Source organism: Oncorhynchus nerka, linkage group LG15 (genome assembly GCF_034236695.1).
Source record: "Oncorhynchus nerka isolate Pitt River linkage group LG15, Oner_Uvic_2.0, whole genome shotgun sequence".
Taxonomy (NCBI): domain Eukaryota; kingdom Metazoa; phylum Chordata; class Actinopteri; order Salmoniformes; family Salmonidae; genus Oncorhynchus; species Oncorhynchus nerka.
In genome coordinates, this window is record NC_088410.1 from 80,734,697 (window position 1) to 80,762,198 (window position 27,502).

Here is a 27,502-nt window from a genome sequence, read left to right on the forward strand (position 1 = left end):
AAGAGGAGGGGCGTGTGTTCCCTCATTTTAGGAGTACTGCATGTCGTCTGTGGTTCAATTTGTGCATGGAATTATTAAGAACTGTTTACATTTTTGAATATACTTTTTTGAATAGGGTAGGCTATATAATTTGGGAAAATTCAGGCTCATGTAATGCTGTATTAGAATCAATAGGCCTATCGGTGGAGTGAAAAGTAGGCTTACATGTTCAAGTCCGCGCGCCGTCAAGAGTTTGGCAATGCATTCAGAGCCAAATGAGAGATTCGTGATCTATTTTCATTAGCTCAAACAGGTAAGTAACATCGTAAAATGCTTTATATAATTTGAGATGAGTTTCCTCGTTCTCCCTCCTCACCCAGCTATACTGTGATTTAGACATCGAATGTATTCAATTCGGATTCAGAAGGTTATATTCACGCTGATATGATTTAATAATCTGAAATATAATCTACGATTTTCTATGATAGATTCCCAGTAACTGGTCTACTTCTATTCCGCGTTGGTTCAATTTAATGTAGTTGAAATTACGCTGATTCAACCAGTGAGTGTGTGTCAAGTGTGTTGTTTCTACTCCAATTGAAGGACATTCTTTCTGTTTATATTGTTTTTGTCAGTTTTAGAACTAGGTTGAGATATGCTGAAAAATAATAATATATATAATATTGGATTGACAACCACTGTATGTATTTACCTGGTTTTATGGAGGAATTGTGTACCTTAACTGTTCCATGATGATATTCTTATGGCATTTCCTGCAAGTCAGATAAACGTGTATTGCCTTATTGCATGTTTAACAGGGCAGCTGTGAGAATTATAAACCTATTAATCACATCTCAGTTTAGTTGGATAGCTAATACATTAGTGCTATTGGAGATGTTCCCAGGCGGACTCATGGCTCAGACAGTTGACCAAGCTGCATAGACAAAGTACTGTACTCCACTGTATTCATTGATACTTAGCCTATTGTAATGCTCTACTCTCCTAATGACATTTGCAGAAAGAACCTGAAAAGGCTAAGGTAATGCTTTTGTGACTTTTCAATTACCAAAACCAGATTACAATGCATCACATGCCTACCTAAAAATGGCAATGAATGGAAACTCAATTTCAAACCTTTGGTTTATTAACCATGAGCATGCAGAAAGTTAATCAGTCCTATTAATATGTATACCCATGTCCCTTCTAGTTTTAAACACTAAACCTCAGTTGGTTTGACATGAAGTTGCAGGTGTTATACTGTAACATGTACACCAGTGCAATTCAATTAATTATTGATGTTGTATATTATTGATGTTGTATATTTCCAATTTTCAATCAAGTCTAAAGGCAAATTATTAGAGGTATTTTTACTGTATCATGAAGATTATTATATACCGGTAGTTAAACTCATTATAATGATTCTGTTGTTGAAATTGCACAACACGTTTTTGAGAAGCTCCCATGTTCATGTGGGACTTAGAAGGCACGTATTGTATGACCATCAGTCCGTGTGCATCTTTCTCCCAGAAAGGCACGTAGTGGTTGTGACAGGAATGCAAAGTAGAGAGGCCCAGGTCCCTGAGTGCCACATTTCTATGATGTGTCCAGTTAAACATCAACCCAGGGGATCAGGCTCAATTAAAATGCAGAATGTCCAGGGGACATGGAGTGCTTTGGTACACTTCAGTACTAGCTGTAATTACATTGTTCAGTATTGATTAGCAATTATGTACTTAAAACCCATTCATCATTTGAATCTAAAGATCTTTAGGGAAATTAAAACCTCCAGGGAGATTACTATTCTCTTGAATTAGAAGAAGTCTGGATTATTGATCTGTATTGAGCTAGAAAGATAGAGGGTTTGAATTACTATAACCTTCGTATGAGAACATGGAACAAATTGGGATAGATGCTTTTTGACACTACTAGGGCTTTTACATTATTAGGTTGTGAGGACAGAGGACAGAGCACACATTTTTAGGCACTTTATGAAATAATTCAGATTGTTAATTAAGAAAAGGTTTCACAGACACATACTGTGTAATACCAACACAGCTCTCTTTGGCTGCCGGTATCTAAACATTTCCTATTAGGCTGTTATTTACTATGATTCAGCAGAAGCTTTTAACATTGGCTCTTTATCACCACACGTCTCTTCATCACTGTCTCTCTCATATTTGGCTTGACCAGAAAGTACTCAGCTCTTTGTTTTTTTTAGATAAAATCCCATTATGTTTACAGTTTAGGAGTCATATTGACTGCAATCTTGTGGACTGTCTAGGCGTCCTACTTTAATAATTCATCATTTTTAGTCTCCTCAGAGATCTGCAGCTGGTCTCAATAAGGATGACATTGTCCAACCATCAGACCTGGAGGTAACCCAAAGACGTCAGTGCTCCCTTCTCTCTGTGTCCCAGATTGGAGATGGTCCACTGGGCCACCCAGTGGTTGACATGTGTCTGGTTCCAGACTGTCCTGGCCTCCGCGTTGGACACCTGTCCCTCCACAGCCCCTAGCCCTGTCAACTTCTCTGTGGCCTACACCATGCCCTTCTTCCAATCAAAAAGCCCCATCCAAAACATAGTGACCAACTCAATGTACCAGGAAGTGTATGTTGCATCTCAGAATGTGGTCGAAGCTGTGAACATGAGCTTGGAGAAGGTGTGGGAGCTTCCTACAGGCCCTGTGGGCAGCCCTGAGTGTAAGATTTGCAATTTGTGTGATGTTGACAAGGATCCCAACTTCCTAGAGAACACTGACAATGAGGTATTGTTGTTGGATACGTTCTTTATGTATTTATATTCTTGTGGGAGTTCTCAATATGGTGTGTGCCATTTTCACCAACTTAAGACAGATGGACAAGCACCCAATAAGAATTCTTCAAAATGTTTATTCAGAAAAGAATCTAACTCTGCTGCCTATTGCCCTGACTGCCTTGCCAGCCCGCTGGGCACCAAAGTCACCATGGTGGAGGAGGGGCAGACTGTATACTTTTTTGTGGCTGCCACTGTCAATGACAGTGTTACACAGAGATATGGCAGGAAGTCCATATCAGTGCGCCGACCATTGGCAACAGAAGATGGGTTCTACAGCGATGTGCGGGGACTGACCGTTCTGCCTAACCTGCGCAGGACCTACAACATTGAGTATGTCTACAGCTTCTTCACCCAGGAGTTTGTCTACTTCCTGTCCGTCCAGAGAGAGAGCCCTGACCAGGAGTTCTCCCCGTTTCAGACTCGGCTGGGCCGCCTGCCGAGGAGCGAGTGGGAGATGAGAAGGTACCGGGAGGTGGTTCTGGAGTGCCGTTTCGAACCCAAGCGGAGGAGGAGGAGGAACACGGTGAGCGGGAGCGAGGCCTTTAAGGATGTGGTTTACAATGTGGTGCAGGCAGCCCACTTTGGGAAGGCAGGCAGGGAGCTGGCAGATGAACTAGGGGCAGAGGAAGAGGATGACATCCTGTATGGAGTGTTCGCTGTCACAGATGACAACGGGGTCACAGAGCACGACTCAGCCCTCTGTGCCTTTCCCATGGACAACGTGAACAAGGCCATCGATGACGGGGTGGATGACTGCTGTAAGTCCGGCCCAGAGCAGCTGTCCCGGGGACTGTGCCACTTCCAGGCCTGCGAGAGCTGTCCTCATGAGGTGAGTTCACCAGCCCACCCACTCCACACTCACACAGGTTTCTCCAGAGAGGTGTTGATAAATTGTGTTATATACTGTATGTATGTTCCGTCTGTTCAGTATGTCTCCAAAATGCATATATAGCATGTCGTTTTTCGCTTACTGCACTCTAATATTTGTGACAGACTGAGTAAACGTTAGTTTGGCTGCTTGAGCAGTACAGAGAGGAAGCCCAGATGCGTGCGTACATGCCTGGACTGGTAAAATGGAGACTTGTCTGTGAAGTCAGTGAGAGTGGGTGATCCACTGATAACTATATAAAAAAAGTTTTACAAAAGTGTGAAACAGTGTAAAGGATAATGAGTGCACCAGGAGACAAGTGGGAGCTGTCTGGAGGACTGGAACATTCTGTACTCCTTTTATGGCAGTAATCCAGATTATTTTAACAGCTCTCATTCCTGTGTAGAGGAAGATATAAGATAATTAGTCTATTCTACAGTACATTTGGAAAGTATTCAGACCCCTTGACTTTTTCCACATTTTGTTACGTTACATCCTTATTCTACAAAAACAGGTTTTTATACATTTTTTCAAATTTATAAATGTATTTAAAAAAATAGTTTACATACAGTACCAGTCAAAAATTTGGACACACGTACTCATTCAAGGGTTTTTCTTTATTTTTACTATTTTCTACTTCGTAGACTAATAGTGAAGACTTCAAAACTATGAAATAACACATATGGCATCATGTAGTAACCAAAGAAGTATTAAACAAATCAAAATATATTTTATATTTGAGATTATTGAAGGTAGCCACCCTTTGCCTTGATGACAGCTTTGCCCAGATGACACATCCATAAGGCTTAATCAAAATTCTTCTGTTGTCAGCTAATATTTTGTCTATTCAATTTAGTGAATATCATTGGTGTTTAGTATGAGGTTTTCAGCATGAAATATCCTTTATATATTTTTACACAATTTTATTTATTTTACAATGTCAATATGTATTTTTTGTCAATGTTTTGGCATCAAATCAGTGGCAGTTGTGATTTTTTTTGTTTGGTTTATAATGCCATTGATGATTAGATGTTTTTTTTTTCATTAAAAAGGCAATTTCTCTTGAACCATATGGCCTATCTATTAAATACTCAGGGACAATATGGACACGGATATAAAAAATGAATAGTATATATGAATATATATATATTTTAAGTTATTCAAGTATAAATTACAAAATTTACCATAGATTGCTGTAGATTTTCTGCTCATTACCAAAATACCTGAAGATTCCGGTAACTTTGGTAAACTACCGGTAGCTTTGCAACCCTACTTCTGACTCCTTAACTCCTCTAGGGAGCAATCAATTTGTCCGGAAGCTATTTTTTTAGGATGTAAAACTGCTTTATGGAAAAAGGACACATCATTATTCCAACACAAGAAAACAGCTGAAAAGGAACAGGATTTTGGACAGAGGCCAATGCATTTGGGAGTTAGTTAGCTTTTAAACTTGTTTCCAGATATGTGTCTTTGAATAAATGTCTCATGGCACATGTACTTTAACAGTGCCTTTGGCAATGTTCTACTGTCAGTCAAATGAATTTTATGCCTCATTAATCTGGAAATTAAACTACATTTTTGATTGTCACCGTGATATATAGGCGTAAGGCCGAGACAATAAGAAGACACAGTGGCAGAATAAATTCATCCACACCTTTGTTTCATCACAAAACCGGAGAGCAACATGCCTGGTGAAGTCCACAAAACAAACAGTTACATGACCTACTATAGCATGGTCAAGCAAGTTAATGTTTCCAACATTTTCAGACTACTAAAAAACAATTGATTTAGATCCAGAGAGAGTTACTGCAAGTTGCAAAGAAAACAGGAGCTGCCTCCACTAATTCCAGCAGCATTTCAACGTCAATATTTCCACATCATCAAATCACCCCTGTTTAGTCTAATACAGTGACAACTAAGATACCAAAAAACGATTTATCCCAATCAACGTAATCTAAATATGATATGGCTGTCCATGGTACTGATTAACATGTTGACTCACCCTGAAACGCCAATGCCATCGTCCTCTCTTTTATGACTCTGTCATACAGTACACACTTTTAGTTTTAGTTGTCCTAGGTTACCTGGATAAAATGCTTGCTCGTTAGTCTAACTTCCTTTGATGGGCAATGATGCGCCAGGCCAGCTAGTTTAACATTAGCCTACTACCTCTAGCTACATATTGAACTTCCATCCTCTCACACAATATATGAATTTATGGTTAGATCAGAATCACCATTATAATAATTTGCCAGTACGGAGAATTAAGTAAAACCACTAGTCCAAATCCCTATCTCGATCCATGGGTAATTTAGGAAAGGGACGATTTTAGCTAGCTAGTTAGCCACCGGAGGACAACGACACAATGAGATGCAATAATTCCATTTTTTTCTGTATATTACGTTTGGCTTGTGATTGGTTTGAAGCCAAATCCAAACTGGCATCAGATAGAGGGCGTACACATACTGAGACAGAGGGGTGCTGTTTCGCTCAATCGGATGCTTTTCCAGGGAGATACATTCAGCCTCCTACAAACTGAAGGAAGCCTGGCCATGAACCTCCTTGAATGTGGAATGTTCCTGTAAGGCCATTGGAGAGTTTGACATTTAGCCACATTATGTGCATCAGATATCTATTGACTAAATTTAGAGGTTCCAATGATATTGAAGATGGATGACAGCTTGAAATGTTGTCTTTGCCAGATTCATAAGCGAAGTATTATGCAAAATTAATAACTTGCCAACAAACTCCTGTGCTCCACTATTAGTCACACTTGACATTAAATGGGTGGATGAACGAAAATCCTTCATTAGATTCTCATTCTGCAAAACTGCAATTCCAGGTGAAGGCAACTGAGGCCACCTCTACCATGTTTTACAGTACTTTTCTGTTCCTGTGTGTTTTCACAATTCAGGGCAGGAGTGGCCTGCCAGCTGGAATTTACAGGAATCTGAAATCCTGGCTCCTCCCTCTCCAACAGTAGCTCATAGCTGATACCAATAACCCTGCTTCTCACAAGAACAACTACACTTCCTTTTAGTGTCATTACCTGTTGTGTAGTAGGCATTATTGAAGTGGATATATTTTGTTATGTGGTCAGATGACTTGAAAACAGAGCTCTTTGGCCACACATACCAGTGGTGGGTTTGGTGTCGAAAAACAGATGCATATGCAGAAAATAATCTCATACCTACTGCAAAATATGGTGTTTTGGGATTATTTTGCTTTCACTGGTCCTGGGGGCCTTGTTAAGGTCAATTGCATCAATAACATTTCCAAGTACCAAGACATTTTTGTCAAAAACCTAGTTATCTCTGCCAGGAGGCTGAAACTTGGCCACAAGTGGATCTTCCAGCGAGAGAAATAACCCCAAACACACAACAAAATCTACAAAGGAATGGTAAATTGACCACAAATCAACATTTTGCAATGGCCATCTCAGTTTCTGGACTTGAACCCCATTGAAAACCTGTAGTTTGAATTGAAGAGGGTAGTCCTTAATCGCACTAAGGATATCAAGGATCTGGAAAGATGGAGGAATGGTCTCTCTGTTTGGAGGAATGGTCTAGGATCCCTCCCAATGTGTTCTCCAATCTCATAAAACATTTGACAAAAATGCTCAGTGTCACTATCCTCGCATGCGGAGGTTATTAGTTGTCAAACAAAATCTCTGACCAATTGTATTAGTATTAAAATGTAAATCATTAAAATAATAAAATGTATAAAAATGTTTGCTCATCTTTATCAAGGGTGCCAATAATTTGGGACCCGACTGTATAATTTGAAGTCTGTTTCAGTGTACTATTACTGGCCCATGGCATTGAGTGCTTACTGTTGTCTGGTTATTGCCTCACTGTCTGCCCTCTACCTCCAGCACACCCAGATGTTGTGAAACCATGGAAATAAACCCACCTTAACCAATCTTTTCCTAGTACAGTATTGTGGGAGAAAACAGTTCCCGAGACAGTCAGAAAAAACACTCTGATCATACGAGATATTCAATTTTGTGTCAGTAGTACAGATACTGATTCCCAAACACCACAAGCAGTTCTGTTGAACTAATGAGCATATAGTGTTCTTTAGCTATATCCTTCTTCTTCTAGTTTTTGATTCAACTGCCTTTTTGGAGAATTCCTCATTTGCACAACAGCTTGTGTGCATATTGTTGACTGTTGTAACTTGACATCTGAGACAATGATTGCTTCGTTATCATGTTATTTGTACCTCTTTAGATGGATGGAATAATAGGTTTAATTGTACCACGTCAGAGTGATCACTAGAATATAGTAGCGCTATGAATCACTGTGGCCTCTGAGGCCAGACACGATTGTGGTTTTCTGGTCCCATGAGGAAGTTGGGCAAAATGAGTCAATAATGATGCACAGACTACAACTGACATAATAATAGCATCAGAACTGTGGAGCAACTCACTGGTCGGCGTGTTCTCAAAGTGTTCCCTTCTAAAGCGTTACAACTTTTTCTTCCTTGTTCACTTGGCATCAGAAAAGCTGCTCATCTAGTTCCTTGTTCCTGGAACTTTCATGCCACATTTGTTTACAAAACAACAGCAGTAGGCTGTAGTGCCTCAAGGCCTGATGTCAAGTACCCTCATATACTGCCCTACGTTTACTAAAGCACTTTAGCCAACAGGTTGGAGCTGGAGGGCTTTTGTTACAAAATGTGAACACAATTTGTACATGCATCAAGATAATTATTTTTTTGCTTTCTGTTATTTACACTCTTAGAAAAAAGTATTCCAAAAGTAGTCTTTGGTTGCCCCCATAACATAACCCTTTTTGGTTCCAGGTAGAACCCTTTTTGGTTCCAGGTAGAACCCTTTTACCCTTTTTGGTTCCAGGTAGAACCCTTTCTGGGTTCCATGTAGAACCCTCTGTAGAAAGGGTTCTACCTGGAACCAAAAAGGGTTCTTCAAAAGGTACTTCTAAGGGGACAGCCGAAGAACCATTTAAGGTTCTAGATAACAACTTTTTTTCTAAGAGTGTTATCAAAATATTGTGTATGTACTTTTTTATGTTATTATTTGAAGAGCACACGTAGATTTATATATGCAGTCCTTCATACCCCTAAGTGTCCTCTATTTGAAGCCCAGAAGGATTCTGATAGATTCATACTACTCATAACTTGGACATGGTTTCCTGACCAGGAAAAACTCTGGGCCCTTGTTATGGGCTATAACTAGGACTCCAAATGTTTTCCTGGTTTGGGCCTGTGGTCAGAAAAAACTCCTACTAAAAACGTACATCGTCTCCCTATCTACTATGGCCTATCTCCCTGTTACTAGAGCATGGAGAACAACGCCACCTGCAGGGACCACCCCAGCATGGTGTCTAAGCCTTATTACAGAGTGGACCTCTTCAACAAGCAGATGAATGATGTCCTGCTCACCTCACTGCTGGTCACCACCATTGAGAACAAGACCGTGGCACACATTGGCACCTCCACTGGACGGCTCCTGCAGGTATGGAGGGGGACAGAGAGCTCACAATAGTGTGTGATCCTGATCCATTTGATCTAATGAATGAAAAATGTGAACACAGTCCGGCCCTTCTTTGATAGATTACTAACTATCTGCTCTGTCTCTTTGTCAGCTTATTTTGAGAAGATCAAGCCCTACTATCTTTGCTAATTACACCTTGGTAGAGAACCAGAGGGTCTCCTCCATTGCTGCTGTGTACTCGTCAGAATCTCTACTGTTTGTGGTTGGAGACAAGGTATGGAAAAGCCTGTTCAAAATCTGTTACAGTTAGTAAATACACTGTACACAGTAATCAAAGTGACTCTTTGATTTGATCAAAGTTAATCAAATCTCTCTCTTTGGCTGTCAGGTGATCCAGGTGCCTCAGAGGGGGCCAGGCTGCCAGCACTTCATGACCTGTGCAATGTGCCTGATGGCCCCTGAGTTCATGGGCTGTGGCTGGTGCTCTGGAGTGTGCTCTTGGAAGGAGGAGTGCAGTGGCCGCTGGAGGAATGAGTCTTGCCCCCCTGGTATCACCGGGGTGAGAAGAACTGGGGAGAGGGATGTGTTTGTTTAATGCAGTTTAGATTGGAGCAATTCGCTTCCCACCAATACCATGGTTGTTAATGCTGGCTAGAAATGTCATTAGTCATATGCATGTTTGGTTATCATAAAGATATGTTTGAGATTGTCCATATTCACAGATTACCTGAGCATAACGTGACCATAACTTTGTATTTGTATGTTGTTATTATGCTAAGTTGTTATTGTTGGTCATATGCTGAGTCTGTTTGTTCCTGTTTGGTTTAGTTCTTCCCCAAGATGGCTCCCCCTGATGGTCAGTCAGAGCTGACTCTGTGTGGCTGGGAGTTCCAGTCTCCCCTGAGGCCTGCCATCAGCTCCAGAACCCACCTGGTCAGACTGGGACAGACAGCCTGTGCTGTGCTGCCACTGAAGAGCAACAACACACAGTAGGCTTTTTCACACTTCATTGTTCTTCGCCCAAGACAAAGACTGTCCCTGGGTTAATTTAGCCTGTTTTCCCAGAAGCATGATTAACTGAAACCAATTGTTACTTTTCTGGAGTAGAAAAATCAAATTAGGTAACAGTAGAACTCTGTGATTGGCTAGCCCCGAAAAGTCAGTGCTAATCCTGCTCCAAAGCAGGGCCAGCTAGTCCTGGGCCAAGGTTTGTGCTAGCCCACTTTAGAATGTTTAAGTGTGGATACTCTCTTAGCCCTGGACTAAGTTTGAACTCTCTCAGTGAGTACCACTCACAATGACAGAGATACACAGTGAATCATATTAGACATATTGACTTAAACTGAGTATACCAAACATTAGGAACACTTTCCTAATATTGAGTTGCATCCCCGCTTTTGCCCTCAGAACAGCCTCAATTCATTGGGGCATGGACTCCACAAGGTGTTGAAAGCGTTACAAAGGGATACAGGCCCATGTTGACTCCAGTGCTTCCCACTGTTGTGTCAAGTTGGCTGGATGTCCTTTGGGTGGTGGACCATTCTTGATACACACAGGAAACTGTTGAATCTGAAAAACCCAGCAGCATTGCAGGTCTTCAGCCTCTGAATGGCACACATACATAATCCATCTCTCAATTGTCTTAAGGCTTAATCTACACTGATTGAAGTGGATTTAACAATTGACATCAATAAGGGATCATAGTTTTCACCTGGTCAGTCAATGTCATGGAAAGAGCAGGTGTTTTTAATATTTTGTTTACTCAGTGTATACAGTCGGTTTATTATATGTAGGTAGGTGTTACTCAACTGGTAATGCAACATAGATGTTAATAAAACTGAAATGTATTCATGTCTCGTGGGGATTTCTGATGCATCAATGTTAATTTGACACTGATGTGTTGATGAGCCTGTTCTTGTGCCGCTCCTTAGCCTGGTGTGTAAGATTCTCTCTGGGGCCATTGAGCTGTCCAAACCAGTTAACATCACTGTAGAGGTGCAAGAGGGGAAGGTGGAGGGCCGCTACTCCATCGACGGGAACGCAGAGATGCCAGGATTTACCTTTGTGGTAATTTGAACCTACCGTTGATTTAACTGCTTAGTTGTAGTTGGGTGATTCATTTGATTATGCCTCTGTTAATAATAAAATGTATTATTGCATGTAACAGAAACATATTGTAAATATCAAGTGAGTTTGGAAGTATCCTCTGTTGTACATACAAAGTCACCATCACTTTTTCAGCAATACTTGATAAATGGCCTTTTGATTAAATTGGTGACATTTTGCTCCCTCTGGCAGATTCCCAACATCACAGAGATCCAGCCCAACTACGGGCCTCGTGTTGGGGGAACTCTGATCACTGTGACTGGGCCTCACCTGGACGCTGGGAAGACCAGAAGGGTCACTCTGAATGGAGAGCCCTGCCCAATCACCAGGTGGGCAGATGCAGTTACTGGTTATGTTATTATGTCTCTCTTGTGATGTTTTCACCCAAAGTCTGTTTTCTCTAACCTGGACTTCTAAAATACCTGACTGTACACTCTTAGAAAAAAAGGTTCCAAAATTGTTCTTCCACTGTTCCCATAGGAGAATCCTTTTTGGTTCCAGGTAGAACCTTTTTTGGTTTCAGGTAGAACTCTTTTGTGTTCCATGTAGAACCCTCTGTGGAAAGCATTCTACATGGAACCCAAAAGGATTCTACCTGGAATCAAAAATTGTTCTTCAAAGGGTTCTCCTATGGGGACAGCTGAAAAACCCTTTTAGGTTCTAGATAGCACCTTTTTTCTAAGAGTTTATGACATAATTCACTGTCTACTATTTACCTGTGAGAGCCGCATGCTTGTCCCAGCATTGGTTTGTACAGTAATGTCAGTATTGGAAACTGATTTCGATCTGACTTTTTTTTAACCTTTAAACTTTTCAATTACAGGGAGTGTATGAAAAACTAGTTGTTTTGATGACTAACTCACTGTGGGGGAAATATATACAGTGCCTTGCGAAAGTATTCGGCCCCCTTGAACTTTGCGACCTTTTGCCACATTTCAGGCTTCAAACATAAAGATAAACTGTATTTTTTTTGTGAAGAATCAACAACAAGTGGGACACTATCATGAAGTGGAACGACATTTATTGAATATTTCAAACTTTTTTAACAAATCAAAAACTGAAAAATTGGGCGTGCAAAATTATTCAGCCCCCTTAAGTTAATACTTTGTAGCGCCACCTTTGCTGCGATTACAGCTGTAAGTCGCTTGGGGTATGTCTCTATCAGTTTTGCACATCGAGAGACTGACATTTTTTCCCATTCCTCCTTGCAAAACAGCTCAAGCTCAGTGAGGTTGGATGGAGAGCATTTGTGAACAGCAGTTTTCAGTTCTTTCCACAGATTCTCGATTGGATTCAGGTCTGGACTTTGACTTGGCCATTCTAACACCTGGATATGTTCATTTTGAACCATTCCATTGTAGATTTTGCTTTATGTTTTGGATCATTGTCTTGTTGGAAGACAAATCTCCGTCCCAGTCTCAGGTCTTTTGCAGACTCCATCAGGTTTTCTTCCAGAATGGTCCTGTATTTGGCTCCATCAATTTTAACCATCTTCCCTGTCCCTGCTGAAGAAAAGCAGGCCCAAACCATGATGCTGCCACCACCATGTTTGACAGTGGGGATGGTGTGTTCAGGGTGATGAGCTGTGTTGCTTTTACGCCAAACATAACGTTTTGCATTGTTGCCAAAAAGTTCAATTTTGGTTTCATCTGACCAGAGCACCTTCTTCCACATGTTTGGTGTGTCTCCCAGGTGGCTTGTGGCAAACTTTAAGAAATGGCTTTCTTCTTGCCACTCTTCCATAAAGGCCAGATTTGTGCAATATACGACTGATTGTTGTCCTATGGACAGAGTCTCCCACCTCAGCTGTAGATCTCTGCAGTTCATCCAGAGTGATCATGGGCCTCTTGGCTGCATCTCTGATCAGTCTTCTCCTTGTATGAGCTGAAAGTTTAGAGGGACGGCCAGGTCTTGGTAGATTTGCAGTGGTCTGATACTCCTTCCATTTCAATATTATCGCTTGCACAGTGCTCCTTGGGATGTTTAAAGCTTGGGAAATCTTTTTGTATTCAAATCCGGCTTTAAACTTCTTCACAACAGTATCTCGGACCTGCCTGGTGTGTTCCTTGTTCTTCATGATGCTCTCTGCGCTTTTAACGGACCTCTGAGACTATCACAGTGCAGGTGCATTTATACGGAGACTTGATTACACACAGGTGGATTGTATTTATCATCATTAGTCATTTAGGTCAACATTGGATCATTCAGAGATCCTCACTGAACTTCTGGAGAGAGTAAAGGGGCTGAATAATTTTGCACGCCCAATTGTTCAGTTTTTGATTTGTTAAAAAAGTTTGAAATATCCAATAAATGTCGTTCCACTTCATGATCGTGTCCCACTTGTTGTTGATTCTTCACAAAAAAATACAGTTTTATATCTTTATGTTTGAAGCCTGAAATGTGGCAAAAGGTTGCAAAGTTCAAGGGGGCCGAATACTTTCGCAAGGCACTGTATATAGATATTTTTTTTCCAAAAGTCTAACAGTATATCTTTTAAGTTGTCTGTTAAACTTTTTAATGTGTCAGATGTGAAAGCCACATGCAGAGTGAGGTGAACCTACATCCTATAGTATTACCTGTAGGAGCACTAACCCTGGACTTTCCCTCTACTCCACCTGTCTCCAGTGTCACAGCGCCCAGAGGGAACATGTCCTCCATCATCTGTCTGTCTCAGCCCATCTCGGAGGTGAGGGACGTCCCCCTCAGTGTGTTCATAGACAAGTCCCCCGTCCTCACCACCAAGGTCTTCTACTACAAAGAGAACCCCGAGGTCACAGCCGTCCTCCCAGACTGTAGTTTTGACAGGTAGGCCAAGCCAGTGAGGCTTCTTCACTATATGGAATGACCCGTCTCAACGATCAGTGTTACCATCTCAACCATGAGACAAGGTTGACCGATCTAAGCCCTGCTGCTGGGTCTCTATAGAATCTGTTATGTTATCGTCTCTCCACTCTCCAGGGGGTCAAAGATAATCATTGAGGGGAAGAACTTGGACTCTGTATACAGGACCATCATCCGCTTTAGGCCCAATGAGAGCCACCTGAAGCCTGTCACCAGAGTAAGATCTCGTTGTAAGATTATACTACCACATACTGTGTACATGATAGAGATGAAAACACGTTTTATCTCTATAGTATACATAATATAATCATATTCATACAGTTATTTTTATAATTCCCTCCAGGAGTGCAAAGGCAAGTCGTTGCCCACACGGATGGAGTGCATAACCCCTGCTTTCCCCCGGGAAGAGACAGAGGAAGGGGAGCTCTCCTTTGATATGGATGGAGCTGTTGGACTGTGGAATGGAGAGTTCTCCTACCACCCCTATGGCGAGCCAATACCCTTTGAAACTGACGGCCATGTACTTAGGCTGTATGCTGGACAAGATGAAGTGTCACTACATGTAAGTGCAACAGTGCCATAACAACAAAATGTTAATGGTGTCATGTCTATTTGACTGCAACTTACTGTGAGAAGGAGTAAGAATATTGTTTTTATTGCTTACATACTGTTTAAACCTTTTCAAGAAGAAAAACACAGAACTCTTTTTTTTTTCTTCACCCTCACAGCACCAGAAACTGAATCTTGTGAGTTCCTGCATGACAATCACTATGACAGTGGGAGGAGTGGATTGTGACGCGAAAGTTCTGGACAATGAAATCACCTGCAGGATCCCTAGAAACGTAACCATCAGTGGACTGCCTGTGAAGGTAAGTTAGTAACTGGAAGCTATGTTGTCCATTCAACATTCGAGTATGTCAACAGCTTTACATAGATTCAACCAATAAACATTGGGTTTTCCCTAAATATGTGGTTAAGTGAGGAAAACAAGACAGTAGTCTGGCAGCAGCCTTGATCTGACCCACTGTCTATCCTCCCCCAGATTTCCATCAATGGGCAGGTTCACAACGTTGGGACAGTGGTCCTGGTCAGTAACCACTACATGGTGGGCATCGTACTGGGGATACTGGGGGCCCTGGTGGCGGGGGCCGTGCTGGCCTTCGTAGTCATGAAGCACCTGAGGAAGCAGAAGAAAGGTGCGTTTCCCTGTCTGTCTGGACTTTAATCAGGCCATCTTACACAACCCCAATGACTGGTAATGAGGATGTCTTATGCAACTGGTTTAACGTAGGACATCCACAGCCATGCACAGCCATGCACAGCCATGCACAGACATGCACAGTGACAGTGGTAGCTAACATTGTCTTGTTGACTTTTGATGCGGTTCCCTACTCCCTTGGTTTATGATTGAAAACTCATTTCCAGCCTCTCAGGTGGAGACCCGTTTGGCTCATAACCACAACCGCCCGGCAGCAGTAGTGTGGAACTGTCACCTGTAGGGGACTACAGAAGAGGTGAGACTGTAATTGGCTAATATCATATTTTATGTAGGAAATCTATCAATCCATTTTGTCTCGTTCAATTTCTATTCTTAGGTTTCAACAACAGTGGTTGAAATCTACACATACTGAGATAAATTAATTATCTACACATGCTGAAGGAACTCTACTGACCTTGCCCCTCACCACTCTAGTAGTCCTGCCTCAGAGGCCAAGTTTGGCTCTGGGAAGCACAGTGGTGTTCCCCAGCCCGGCCTATGCTGCAGGCAGCATGGACCCCACCCTCACCCCCCTCATGCCCCCTGAGAAGATCTCCATCTCCAGCTTTAGACCAGAGCTCCTGGAGGAGGTGAAGGACGTGCTGATCCCAGCAGACATGCTCATCGTCCAGCACCACCAGATTATCGGCAAGGGTCAGTCTCATTACAGTGTGTACAGCACACAGTGTGCTTTTTAATCAAATGCACATAGGCTACTACTTCCATACCACCTTGACTGATGGATAGAGGGTGTTATTATAGCATATAAATCAGCCATTTGAAAGTTCATGGATCATAATGGGGACTCACACCGATGACTTGATATACAGTATGTCGTTGAATTTTGTTTCTGATGATAATAATGTTCTCTTATCTCCCCCAGGTCATTTTGGCACAGTTTACCATGGCTACTTCACAGACCATAACAACAGAGAAATCCACTGTGCAGTCAAGTCATTGAACAGTGAGCACCTCCTCCCTGATTCACAATGTTCTAGATCTGAACCAGGTGGACTGAATATTAGTCACCTGTACATGTGACCAGCTGGGTAATCATGGAACAACCCTGCTCATACGCAGGAATAATTAAACATGTACACTAGGTTTAATGTGGTTTGTTTAGGGTTTTTAAGCTTTATCTGTAAATGTTGACTGTTCATAAGCAGTTTTTACGTTCATTTATGTGTGTGCCCTGCATATGAGCATGCATTTGTGTGTGCGTGTGTTGTGCATGTGTGTGTGTGTGTGCCATATCAGGGATAACAGATGTAGAAGAGGTAGAGCAGTTTCTAAAGGAGGGCATCTTGATGAAGGGCTTCCATCACACCAATGTTCTCTCTCTGCTGGGCATCCTGTTGCCTCAGGAGGGGCTCCCCCTGGTGGTACTACCTTATATGAAGCACGGGGACCTCCGCCACTTTATACGCTGTGAGAAAAGGGTGAGGAAGCCGGCGCCAAACAGTAGCTACAATACAATGTTCACTTTTATCAGCATACAAGGGATCTCCTTAACACCTCAGTGATATATCTCAAGGCTTATGTGACCGACATCTTTATTGTGTGGTATTGATTCTTCCTACAGAACCCCACGGTGAAAGACCTGATTGGCTTTGGGCTTCAGGTTGCCAAGGGGATGGAGTACTTAGCACATATGAAGTTTGTGCACAGAGACCTCGCAGCACGCAACTGCATGTAAGTCAGGGTTGAGCAGTCACTTCAGTTCTCTGTGACTGGGTCTAGTCACCACTTTAAACTATACATTAGTCCTGACATAAGCAAACTGGTTTTCATTTTACTTAGCAATGCTACTGTACTATAGTTGCAGGCTTGCTTTCACAGATCACCAATCTGTGACCCTTATGTTTGCCCTTACTATTGTCTGTGCAGGCTGGATGAGTCGTACACAGTGAAGGTGGCAGACTTCGGCATGGCCAGGGATGTGTTCGATAAGGAGTACTACAGTGTTCAGGACCACAGGAAGGCCAAGCTACCAGTCAAGTGGATGGCCATTGAGAGCCTACAGACACAGAAATTCACTGCCAAGTCAGACGTAGTAAGTGAAGGAATTACTTTCTGATAACATAATAAGAATTAGGCAGCATTTGTGGAATTAGGACTGGCTATGTTGTTACTTGATTAATTACAGTGTGACTACACAGCAATAAGAGCAACTTTATATTACACCCAAATCATTTCTCACCATGCTAACTTTCATCATGACCTCCTATTACAGTGGTCCTTTGGGGTGTTGATATGGGAGATGTTAACCAGAGGAGCAAGCCCCTACCCAGAGGTGGACCCCTATGACATCACACATTACCTGCTGAAAGGCAGGAGACTCCCCCAACCACAGTTCTGTCCTGACCCTTTGTAAGTAGTGGTAATGATAGTCTAGATAACAGTTAATTTAGTTGAAAATACTTCATAGTAGAACTCAAAAGAAAAAAAGAAGCCCTTTTCAAAGTAAACAAATGATATGTCTATAGTAAATATGGTTATACAGTAACATAGATGCTTTAAAAAATCTGAAGGTTCTGAATGAATTTCCCACCTCTACAGTTGCAACAAAGAGAAACAGGAAAGTATAGCCAGTAATTAAAGGATGTGGGAAAGGTTAACCTGCAGTGTTAAACCTGTAAATGTCCACCACACACATATCCAAATATTGTTAAGCAATGCCGTCTGGGAGTTAATGATCATCAATATGCTTCACTTGAAAGATATCCTTAAACGCGCCCATACACACACACATTTACTGGTATGAGATTACATCTGAACATCAATGTTTTTCCATGTGTCGTCATCCCATTATCAATGATACATCCTACAGTCTAATCTAATGTGTCCCTTCTCCCAGTGAAAAATAGGAAGTGTTGAAATACAGATTAACAATTGAGAGAACAACAGTTGAGTAGAACATAATGGCTGACTTTTCTGTGTGGGGAAAAAACACATCAAATATGTAAAAGCTATAAATCGTCTCCATATCGCTTTTGCTTAGTCATTTCGGTCCGTACATTGAAATAAGTACATAGCCTGTACAATATTGTTTTATTTCAGTTAAGCAATTTGTACACTACCGTTCAAAAGTTTGGGGTCACTTAGAAATGTCCTTGTTTTCCATGAAAACATACATGAAATTAGTTCCAAAATTAATAGGAAATATAGTCAAGACATTGACAAGGTTATACATAATTGTGTCCTTCAAACTTTTCTTTCGTCAAAGAATCCTCCATTTGCAGTAATTACAGCCTTGTAGACCTTTGGCATTCTAGTTGTCAATTTGTTGAGGTAATCTGAAGAGATTTCACCCCATGCTTCCTGAAGCACTTCCCACAAGTTGGATTGGCTTGATGGGCACTTCTTACAGTCATGCTGCTCCCACAACAATTCAATAGGGTTGAGATCCGGTGACCAGCTGACTGCCAGCTGACTGCTTCTTCCCTAAATAGTTATTGCATAGTTTGGAGCTGTGCTTTGGGTCATTGTCCTGTTGTAGGAGGAAATTGGCTCCAATTAAGCGCCGTCCACGGTATGGCATGGCTTTGCACAATGGAGTGATAGCCTTCCTTCTTCAAGATCCCTTTTACCCTGTACATATCTCCAAACACCTCAAACTTAGATTAGTCCCTGTAGATACTTTTTTCCAATCTTCCTCTGCCCAGTGTCTGTGTTCTTTTTCCCATCTTAATACTTTATTTTTATTGGCCAGTCTGAGATATGGCTTTTTCTTTGAAACTCTGCCTAGAAGGCCAGCATCCCGGAGTCGCCTCCTCACTGTTGACGTTGAGACTGATGTTTTGCGGGTATTATTTAATGAAACTGCCAGTTGAGGACTTGTGAGGCGTCTGTTTCTCAAACTAAACACTCTAATGTACTTGTCCTCTTGCTCAGTTGTGCACCTGGGCCTCCCGGGGCCTCTCTCTTTCTATTCTGGTTAGGGCCAGTTTGCGCTGTTCTGTGAAGGGAGTAGTACGCAGCGTTGTACGAGATCTTCAGTTCCTTGGCAATTTCTCACATGGAATAGCTTTCATTTCTCAGAACAAGAATAGACTGACGAGTTTTAGAAGGAAGGACTTTGTTTCTGGCCATTTTGAGCCTGTAATCGAACCCACAAATGCTGATGCTCCAGATACTCAACTAGTCTTAAGAAGGCTTTATTGCTTCTTTAATCAGAACAACAGTTTTCAGCTCTGCTAACATTTAAAATGATAAACTTGAATTAGCTAACACAACATGCTATTGGAACACAGGTGTGATTGTTGCTGATAATGGGCCTCTGTACGCCTATTTAGATATTCCATAAAAATTCTGACGTTTCCAGCTACAAAAGTCATTTACAACATTAACAATGTCTACACTGTATTTCTGATCAATTTGATGTTGTTTTAATGGACAAAAACAAGGACATTCCAAACGTTTGAATGGTAATGTATGACTTGTACTTCTATTGTTAGAAGAAAGCCCCATAGTAAGTTCTATATGGAACTCTCTCCAGGTATGCCATCATGCTGCAGTGCTGGGACCCAGACCCAGAGATGAGACCCAGCTTCGCAACGCTGGTGTCTGCTGTCCTGACCATCCTGTCTGACCTTGAGGGGGAGCACTACATCAGCCTCAAGGTCACCTACGTCAATCTGGACCAGCCACGCCCCTACCCTGCCCTCACAGAGTCCGCAGATGAGTGTGATTCCTCAGACACTGAAGACACACGCTCAATGTCCTCCTGATGTCACATCAGGACAGGTACATGTAATACAGTATGGCTTGGTGCTATGAGCACAAGGGGCTCAGTTAGAAAGTCAAACTAAAGGTCGTCGGTTATCCTGGAGAAAATGACTTGTCTTTTACTACCTAGTGTTGAAAGTGTAGGGACTTGAATGGTCCTCCCCCATTCACATTATAGTATATTACCTGGGAAAGCTTTTGGTAAATAATAACGGATGTAATGTCTATATGTTTTCTCTTAATTTTTTTGAGATGTAGTAATTATACTGTATATTTTGGATCATAATTTTACCAAACAAAATGTACCCTAATGTTTTAACAGTGATCTGTTATTATTCTGTTACTTTTATTTCATGCACAATGTGTTTTAGATAGTGTAATAAATTAACATATTTATTTGTTTATATACTCTTGTTCCTGTGAGATTTGAGTAAAATGGCTCTTATGTAAAATTCCAATATGATAAGATATTAATTTATGTCATTTAAGTTTGAACATTTTCTACATGAGCTTCTTCCCATGTGGTGGTTTCATCCATTGTCACTCTACACTTACAGTAGATCAGAGACAACTGACACTTGTGTAAACTGTCACTGGTAAATATGCAGCTGGGATATGCAAAAAACACATTTCCAATTCACACGTGTATAAATAAACGTGTACATGTGTGAAATAGGACAAATATAAGCACCCACCAAATTATATATGTTTTTTAATGAGTCCATCAGGATATTATTACTGTCATTGAGAAAGGCTTCCAGTAGAGGCCAGTGTTCTACTATATTTATGGAACGCTGGGGAAATATGGAGAAAATTCAGCACTTCTTTGATATGTGAATCACGTTATATGAACACCATAAAGTAAAACAGAAATAACTCACTGAATAACATGTAGTAATGGTGTACATACCATATGGATAATATCCTTTCCATACTTTAAAATTGCATATCTATCTGTCTTTGTGAGTGCACACAGTGGTCATTAGCCAATTAGATTTGGCTGTTGTCATGAATTAATAGGAAGAACAACCATAAAACACCCATCCAAAGATGAGCTGGATTTCTGTGGAAAGTAGCAACAAAAGTCACACAACAGTCCTGCTTCTTACACACAAAAGGAATCCAAGACAAATAAAGAGGGAAATTAACATAAAGTCTATGTTTTTCCCAAGCTACATAAGAACAAAAGTGAATTCCCAGATGGCGGGACATTTGAATATTTCTAAGAAAAGGGCACATTGTAAAAAATGTGCCTGGGTGCCGGGAAGGGTAACATCCAGTAGGGCAGAACCATGGGTTTTACAGGAGAAGGAGGGGGTGAAGAAACTCTGTCTCTCTCCACCACACTGCCTGCCTGTCTGTGTGCTAATGCTGCAGCCACTGTGAAACCTGGCTTCATCACACCCAACTTAACCTGCATGCCTCTCCTTTTGATCTTTATCTGACTGAGAACCTCTGTAGGTTCAATGCTGGGTCTCTTTATCATACAGTGATTCTTCTCTCCATGTGCAGGCAATACACATCCAATAAATATTTATACAAGTGCATTCTCATCTGAAACTATGGTATCTATAATGTACAGTATCTATAATGATTCAACAAATGCTTTTCTCTAGGATTTTATTCAAACATCAGAGTTGTGGGACATGTTCTGTCAGCTCTTACTAGCTACAGTATACATGAAGAGAATGAATGACTGTTAACTTTCAAAAGACATAGTATCACGCACTGCAGTATGGTTATAGCATAAGCTAAATCAAAGTGTAAACACTGTCAGGAATGGAGGGTAGTTATGTAAGAAAGTGACTAGGTGCACAGGTAGACAGTAGCCTTGCACTTCCACACCTAGGTGGCAGCAGCAACAGGGCCCGGCTTTATAGGTGCAGGGGTGTGGTAGGTGAGAGCAGTGAGGCTGAACAGTAGCCTCTGGAACTTGGCGGGGCCTTTCTGCTTTTGTTTGAATCTTTAGTGTCGGAAGGCCAGCAATTCATAACCTGCTTGGGTTGGCTGACTTTTGGCATCCGGACGGTGAGTCATTTGTTGCCTAGACACATGCATCCAACACTCTCTCTGTGGACTCTTACTTTAATGTTAAATGCACACATTAAGACAGGTTAAGTTAATTAGGACTAGATCCCTAGACATAGCGAGAGTAGACATTTCAGAAAGCTGGCTAGCTGGTTTTGTAACACTACTTCCACAGTACCGCATTTGGCCAGCTCCTGGTAAATCAGGGTTCTGGCACAAATCGTCTGGCACAAAAGCAATGTCAGAATAGAAGTCGGCAACGTAGGAGGCGTGCTGAGTGACTGAGTGTGTTGAAATCAGCCATTTATCAGTAGTGTATAGGCCTCTTGCAGAGCCTCTGGGGTTGTTGCCAGAAGATTCTGACCCTACTGTTATGCTTGTTTACACTGAGCTGCACTGGGGTCGGTACACAATCATGGTTAGCCATATGGGAAAGTAATACACTCCAAAATCATGGGCATTAATATGGAGTGGGTCCCCCTTTGCTGCTATAACAGCCTCCACTCTTCTGTGAAGGCTTTCTACTAGATGTTGAAACATTGCTGTGGGGATTTGCTTCCATTCAGTCACAAAGGCATTAGTGAGGTCGGGCACTGATGTTGGGCAATTAGGCCTGGCTTGCAGTTGGCGTTCCAATTCATCCCAAAGGTGTTCGATTGAGTTGAGGTCAGGGCTCTGTGCAGGCCAGTCAAGTTCTTCCACACCGATCTCGACAAACCATTTCTGTATGGACCTCGCTTTGTGCATGAGGGTATTGTCATGTGGAAACAGTTAAGAGCCTTCCCAAAACTGTTGCCACAAAGTTGGAAGCACAGAATTGTCTAGAATGTCATTGTAGGGTTAAGATTTCCCTTCACTAGAACTAAGGGTTCTAGTCCAAACCATGAAAAACAGCCCGAGACAATTATTCCTCCTCCACCAAACTTTACAGTTGGTACTATGCCTTCGGCTGGTAGCGTTCTCCTGGCATCCGTCAAAACCAGATTCATCACTCCAGAGAATGCAATTTTTAAGCGCTTCTACACTCGGTGGTCCCATTTTGTGAGCTTGTGGGGCCTACCACATTGTGGCTGAGCCGTTGTTGGTCCTAGATGTTTCCACTACACAATAACAGCACTTACAGTTGACTGGGGCATCCTATGACTGTGCCACGTTGAAGTCACTGAGCTCTTCATTAAGGCCATTCTACTGCCAATGTTTGTCTATGAAGATTGCATGGCTGTGTGTTCGATTTTATACACCTGAAATAGCCACATCTAATCATTTGAAGGGGTGTCCACGTACTTTTGTGCAGACAGTGCATTCGGAAACTATTCAGACCCCTCTACTTTTTCCTGATTTTGTTACGTTACAGCCTTATTCTAAAATAAATCGTCATTATTGGGTATGCACACAATACCCTATAATGACAAAGACAGTTTTTTAGAAATGTGTACAAATGTATTAAAAATTTAAATCAGAAATACCTTATTTACTTAAGTATTCAGACCCTTTGCTATGAGACTCGAAATTGAGCTCAGGTGCATCCTGTTTCCATTGATCATCCTTGAGATGTTTCTACAACTTGATTGGAGTCCACCTGTGGTAAATTCAATTGAGACATGATTTGGAAAGGCACACAGCTGTCTATATAAGGTCCCACAGTTGACAGTGCATGTCAGAGCAAAAACCAAGTCATGAGGTCGAAGGAATTGTCTGTAGACACTTTAATAACTCTACCTACATGTACATATTATCTCAGTTACCTCGACTAACCGGTGCCTCCGCACATTCACTCTGTACCAGTACCCCCTGTACATAGCCTCGCTATTGTTATTTTACTGCTGCTCTTTAATTATTTACATTTTTGGAATTTAAACTGCATTATTGGTTAGGGCTTGTAAGTAAGCATTTCACTGTAAGGTGAACCTGTTGTATTCTGCGCATGTAACAAATAAAATTTGATATGATTTAGAACTCCGAGACAGGATTGTGTCAGGGAGGTGTACCAAAACATTTTTGCAGCATTGATGGTCCCCAAGAACAGAGTGGCCTCCATTATTTTTAAATGGAAGAAGTTTGGAACCAGGAAGACACTTCCTAGAGCTGGCCGCCCGGCCAAACAATCGGGGAGAAGGGCTTTGGTCAGGGAGGTGACCAAGAACCTGATGGTCACTCTGACAGAGCTACAGAGTTCCTCTGTGGAGATGGGAGAACCTTCCAGACGGACAACCATCTCTGCAGCACTCCTCCAATCAGGCCTTTATGGTAGAGTGGCCAGACAGAAGCCACTCCTCAGTTAATTAGCACATGACAACCCACTTGGAGTTTTCCAAAAGGCACCTAAACGACTCTCAGACCATGAGAAACTAAATTCTCTGGTCTGATGGAACCAAGATTGAAATCTTTGGCCTGTATGCCAAGCGTCATGTCTGGAGGAAACCTGGCACCATCACTACGGTGAAGCATGATGGTGGTAGCATCATGCTGTGGGGATGTTTTTCACTGGCATCGAAGATTGTTGATGGTTGATGAAAACTTGTTTCAGAGCACTCTGGACCTCAGGACCTCAGACTGGATCAGAGGATAACCTTCCAACAGGACATCGACCGAAGCACACATCCAATACAATGCAGGAGTGCTTCGGGACAAGTTTCTGCATGTCTTTGAGTGGCCAAGCCAGAGCCTCAAACTTGAACCCGATCTAACATCTCTGGAGAGACCTGGAAATAGCTGTCCAGCGACGCTCCCCATCCAACCTGACTTCGCTTGACAGGTGTGCCAAGCTTGTAGCTTCATATCCAAGAAGACTCGAGGCTGTGTTCGCTGCAAAATGTGTGAATGCTTATGTAAATGTGACATTTCTGTTTTTTGTATTTAAAAACATTGCAAAATGTCTATTAACCTGTTTTTGCTTTTTCATTATAGGTTTTTGTGTGTAGATTGATGAAGATAAAAAAAAACAATTTAATCAGTTTGAAAATGACTGTAACGTAACAAAATGTGTAAAAAGTCAAGGGGTCTGAATACTTTCCGAAGTGTATATGGCTTTATATATCAAAGACCGTGACATATATTTTAATATATGATCGTATATTTAAAACCCATATAAACCTGACTAACATTTTAAAATCTATGATCATATAGTTTAGTAACATATAAATCTCACACCCCCCCCATACAAAAAAATAATAATATGAATATGTATTTTCATCATGAAAAATGTACTCAGATTTAAAACATTTTGTTGCTTTGAAATGTGTTCCAGAAACATCTTTTTTTATTATTTTATTTATTTTACATGCCTTATATTTTAAAGCAATACACATTTCACATGTAGGGTTGAATTATTTTCTAATTTTATTTAGTGTTAGGCAACCTTATGATTACTTTGTCAAATCTTCGTATCTACTATAGATGTTGCCATCTCATTTTGAAATTAGATTGAGATGTCCTAGACCATTGTAGGATTATAATTTGTGATGTACACGTTTTGAAAATGCACAGAAACCTAAGTATGAATGTTTATTTTCGTACACTATAGTTTTGGCTGCCCATGAGGTTATGGAATCACATTCTATTTCTAAAACCTTGTTTAGATTATCTATAATGTCTGAATATGGTTTTAATCCACTATTATTTTGGGATGAGTCCTCCAAGGATTTCAATTGGTAATTGTTTATGCCTGTTGCCACCAGCAGGGGGCGAGGGAGCACAGCGGTTTGCATCTCCCCTCCACTTAACACTCGAAGACTCCTGTGACAACTACCATTTATCTTTTTTTTGCTTTGTTCACTTAATTAAACAGGTATATAGTGTACAAAAACACATTATTTCTAGAAAATGTTTGTCAAAATGATCTGAGTGATACTTACCTTTTTATGTTGAAATTGTAATATTTAAATGTGAAAATTGATCGAGTGAACTGTTAGAGATCTTGACATAGAGATGACTGGGTTTGCGGTTATGCAAGGTATGTACTGGTTTATGGTTAATTTAGCTTTCATTTAATTTAAAAGCATTTTTATTGAAACTTAGTACTTGAGGTTAAGATAAATACTGAGAATGTATTTTTTTATTCATATTCTAATATTGTACTTTTGTCTTTTACAGCATCTGACTTAATTATTCATATTTTGCAGATGGAAATTTCCCTGGCTCCAACGTTGCAGTCCCAAAGAACGTCTGGAGGGCAGCCATGCAACCTGGCTAACAGTTCAACTGAAATGGCAAGAGCACATTTGGGTGCTTTAGATCAGGGTTACCCAAACTCTGTCCTGGGGCCCCCCATGGGTGCACATTTTGGTTGATGTCCTAGCACTACGCAGCTGATTCAAATAATCAAAGCTAGATGATTAGTTGGTTATTTGAATCACTTTAGCGCCAAGGCAAAAACTAAAACGTGTGCTTCGTTTGAGTTTGGGAAACCCTGCTTTAGAGATTTGAATAAACCTAGAATTACTAGAAGGGACATACACCCTTAGATCATTGCTGGGAGGGGCTCTGCCTTTGGGGTGTGGAAGGAGCTTTCTCAGGCTCAGTAGTTCTAAGATTTTTTGGGGGGGTCCATCTCAGAAAGCACATATCAAGGATAAGGGGCGTTGTGTCGGAGATACATCACCTGTGAAAAGAGGCTACTTGTTGTCCACCCAATCACTGTTTCGGATGGGAATGTCTGTTCTAATTCATTCCAATTCTATGTAACAATGGCTGTGGTACAGTATGAATTTGTAGTGTTGTACAGATAAGCCATTATCTTCAGACCTAACTAACATTTTAATATCTGTCTGTGTTATTAGGATTTTGGATAATTATTTATGACACATTGAACTTATTTAATTTGAACAATTCAAGGTGGAAAAGCTAAAAGGGGAGAAGATGGGGAGAAAGACTGATTGGATCCTAAAGAAGTGCTGCGATAACTAGTGAGTAGGTTTTTGTTCATCGATTGGAAATGAGCATTTGACAGTTTGTGGTTATTGAAACTATATTTAAAAAATAATATGACTCATGGCATGCTAACTTCAATAATCTCCAAATTGCACACAGAGATATACAAATTGTGTTTATGAGTTAATCTGACTGGGTAAGTAGAAAAATGTCCAATCCCCAAATCTCTCAGTATCACATTAAAAATGAACACCCCATAACAGGGTTGGGTTCCATTTTAATACCTTGAAGATGTTAAGGGATAGTTAACTTTTTTACACCTTATATTCAGATCTCTAACAAAAAAATATGTGGGTGATAGGTGCAATTAGACAAAGGCCAAATCCCCTCGAGTTAATAGTGGCTGTTTAAACCATGCATTACAGTGTCAGGCACATAGACTACTTTCAGGGTGAGGAACCGGCTGTAAAAAAGTGAACTATCCCTTAATTTAATGTACAAATCATTGCACATAGGGCATTAATGGTCAAGGATTTTCTATTATTATTATA

At 41.1% G+C, this 27,502-nt stretch overlaps 1 protein-coding gene across 1 annotated transcript; it reads left to right on the forward strand.

Moving 5' to 3' along the window:
* Window positions 1-11: 11 nt before the first annotated feature.
* Window positions 12-21,601, forward strand: mst1rb (macrophage stimulating 1 receptor b). The gene is given in 22 exon segments (XM_065001935.1): window positions 12-292; window positions 2,292-3,624; window positions 8,966-9,142; window positions 9,273-9,395; window positions 9,510-9,680; window positions 9,950-10,110; window positions 11,053-11,188; window positions 11,420-11,556; window positions 13,853-14,032; window positions 14,186-14,285; window positions 14,412-14,630; window positions 14,797-14,937; window positions 15,111-15,264; window positions 15,494-15,532; window positions 15,535-15,582; window positions 15,762-15,980; window positions 16,210-16,290; window positions 16,584-16,765; window positions 16,909-17,018; window positions 17,214-17,379; window positions 17,560-17,696; window positions 19,825-21,601. Coding segments are annotated over 21 exon segments (4,134 nt in total). The 5' UTR covers window positions 12-292; window positions 2,292-2,403; the 3' UTR covers window positions 20,057-21,601.
* Window positions 21,602-27,502: the final 5,901 nt, after the last annotated feature.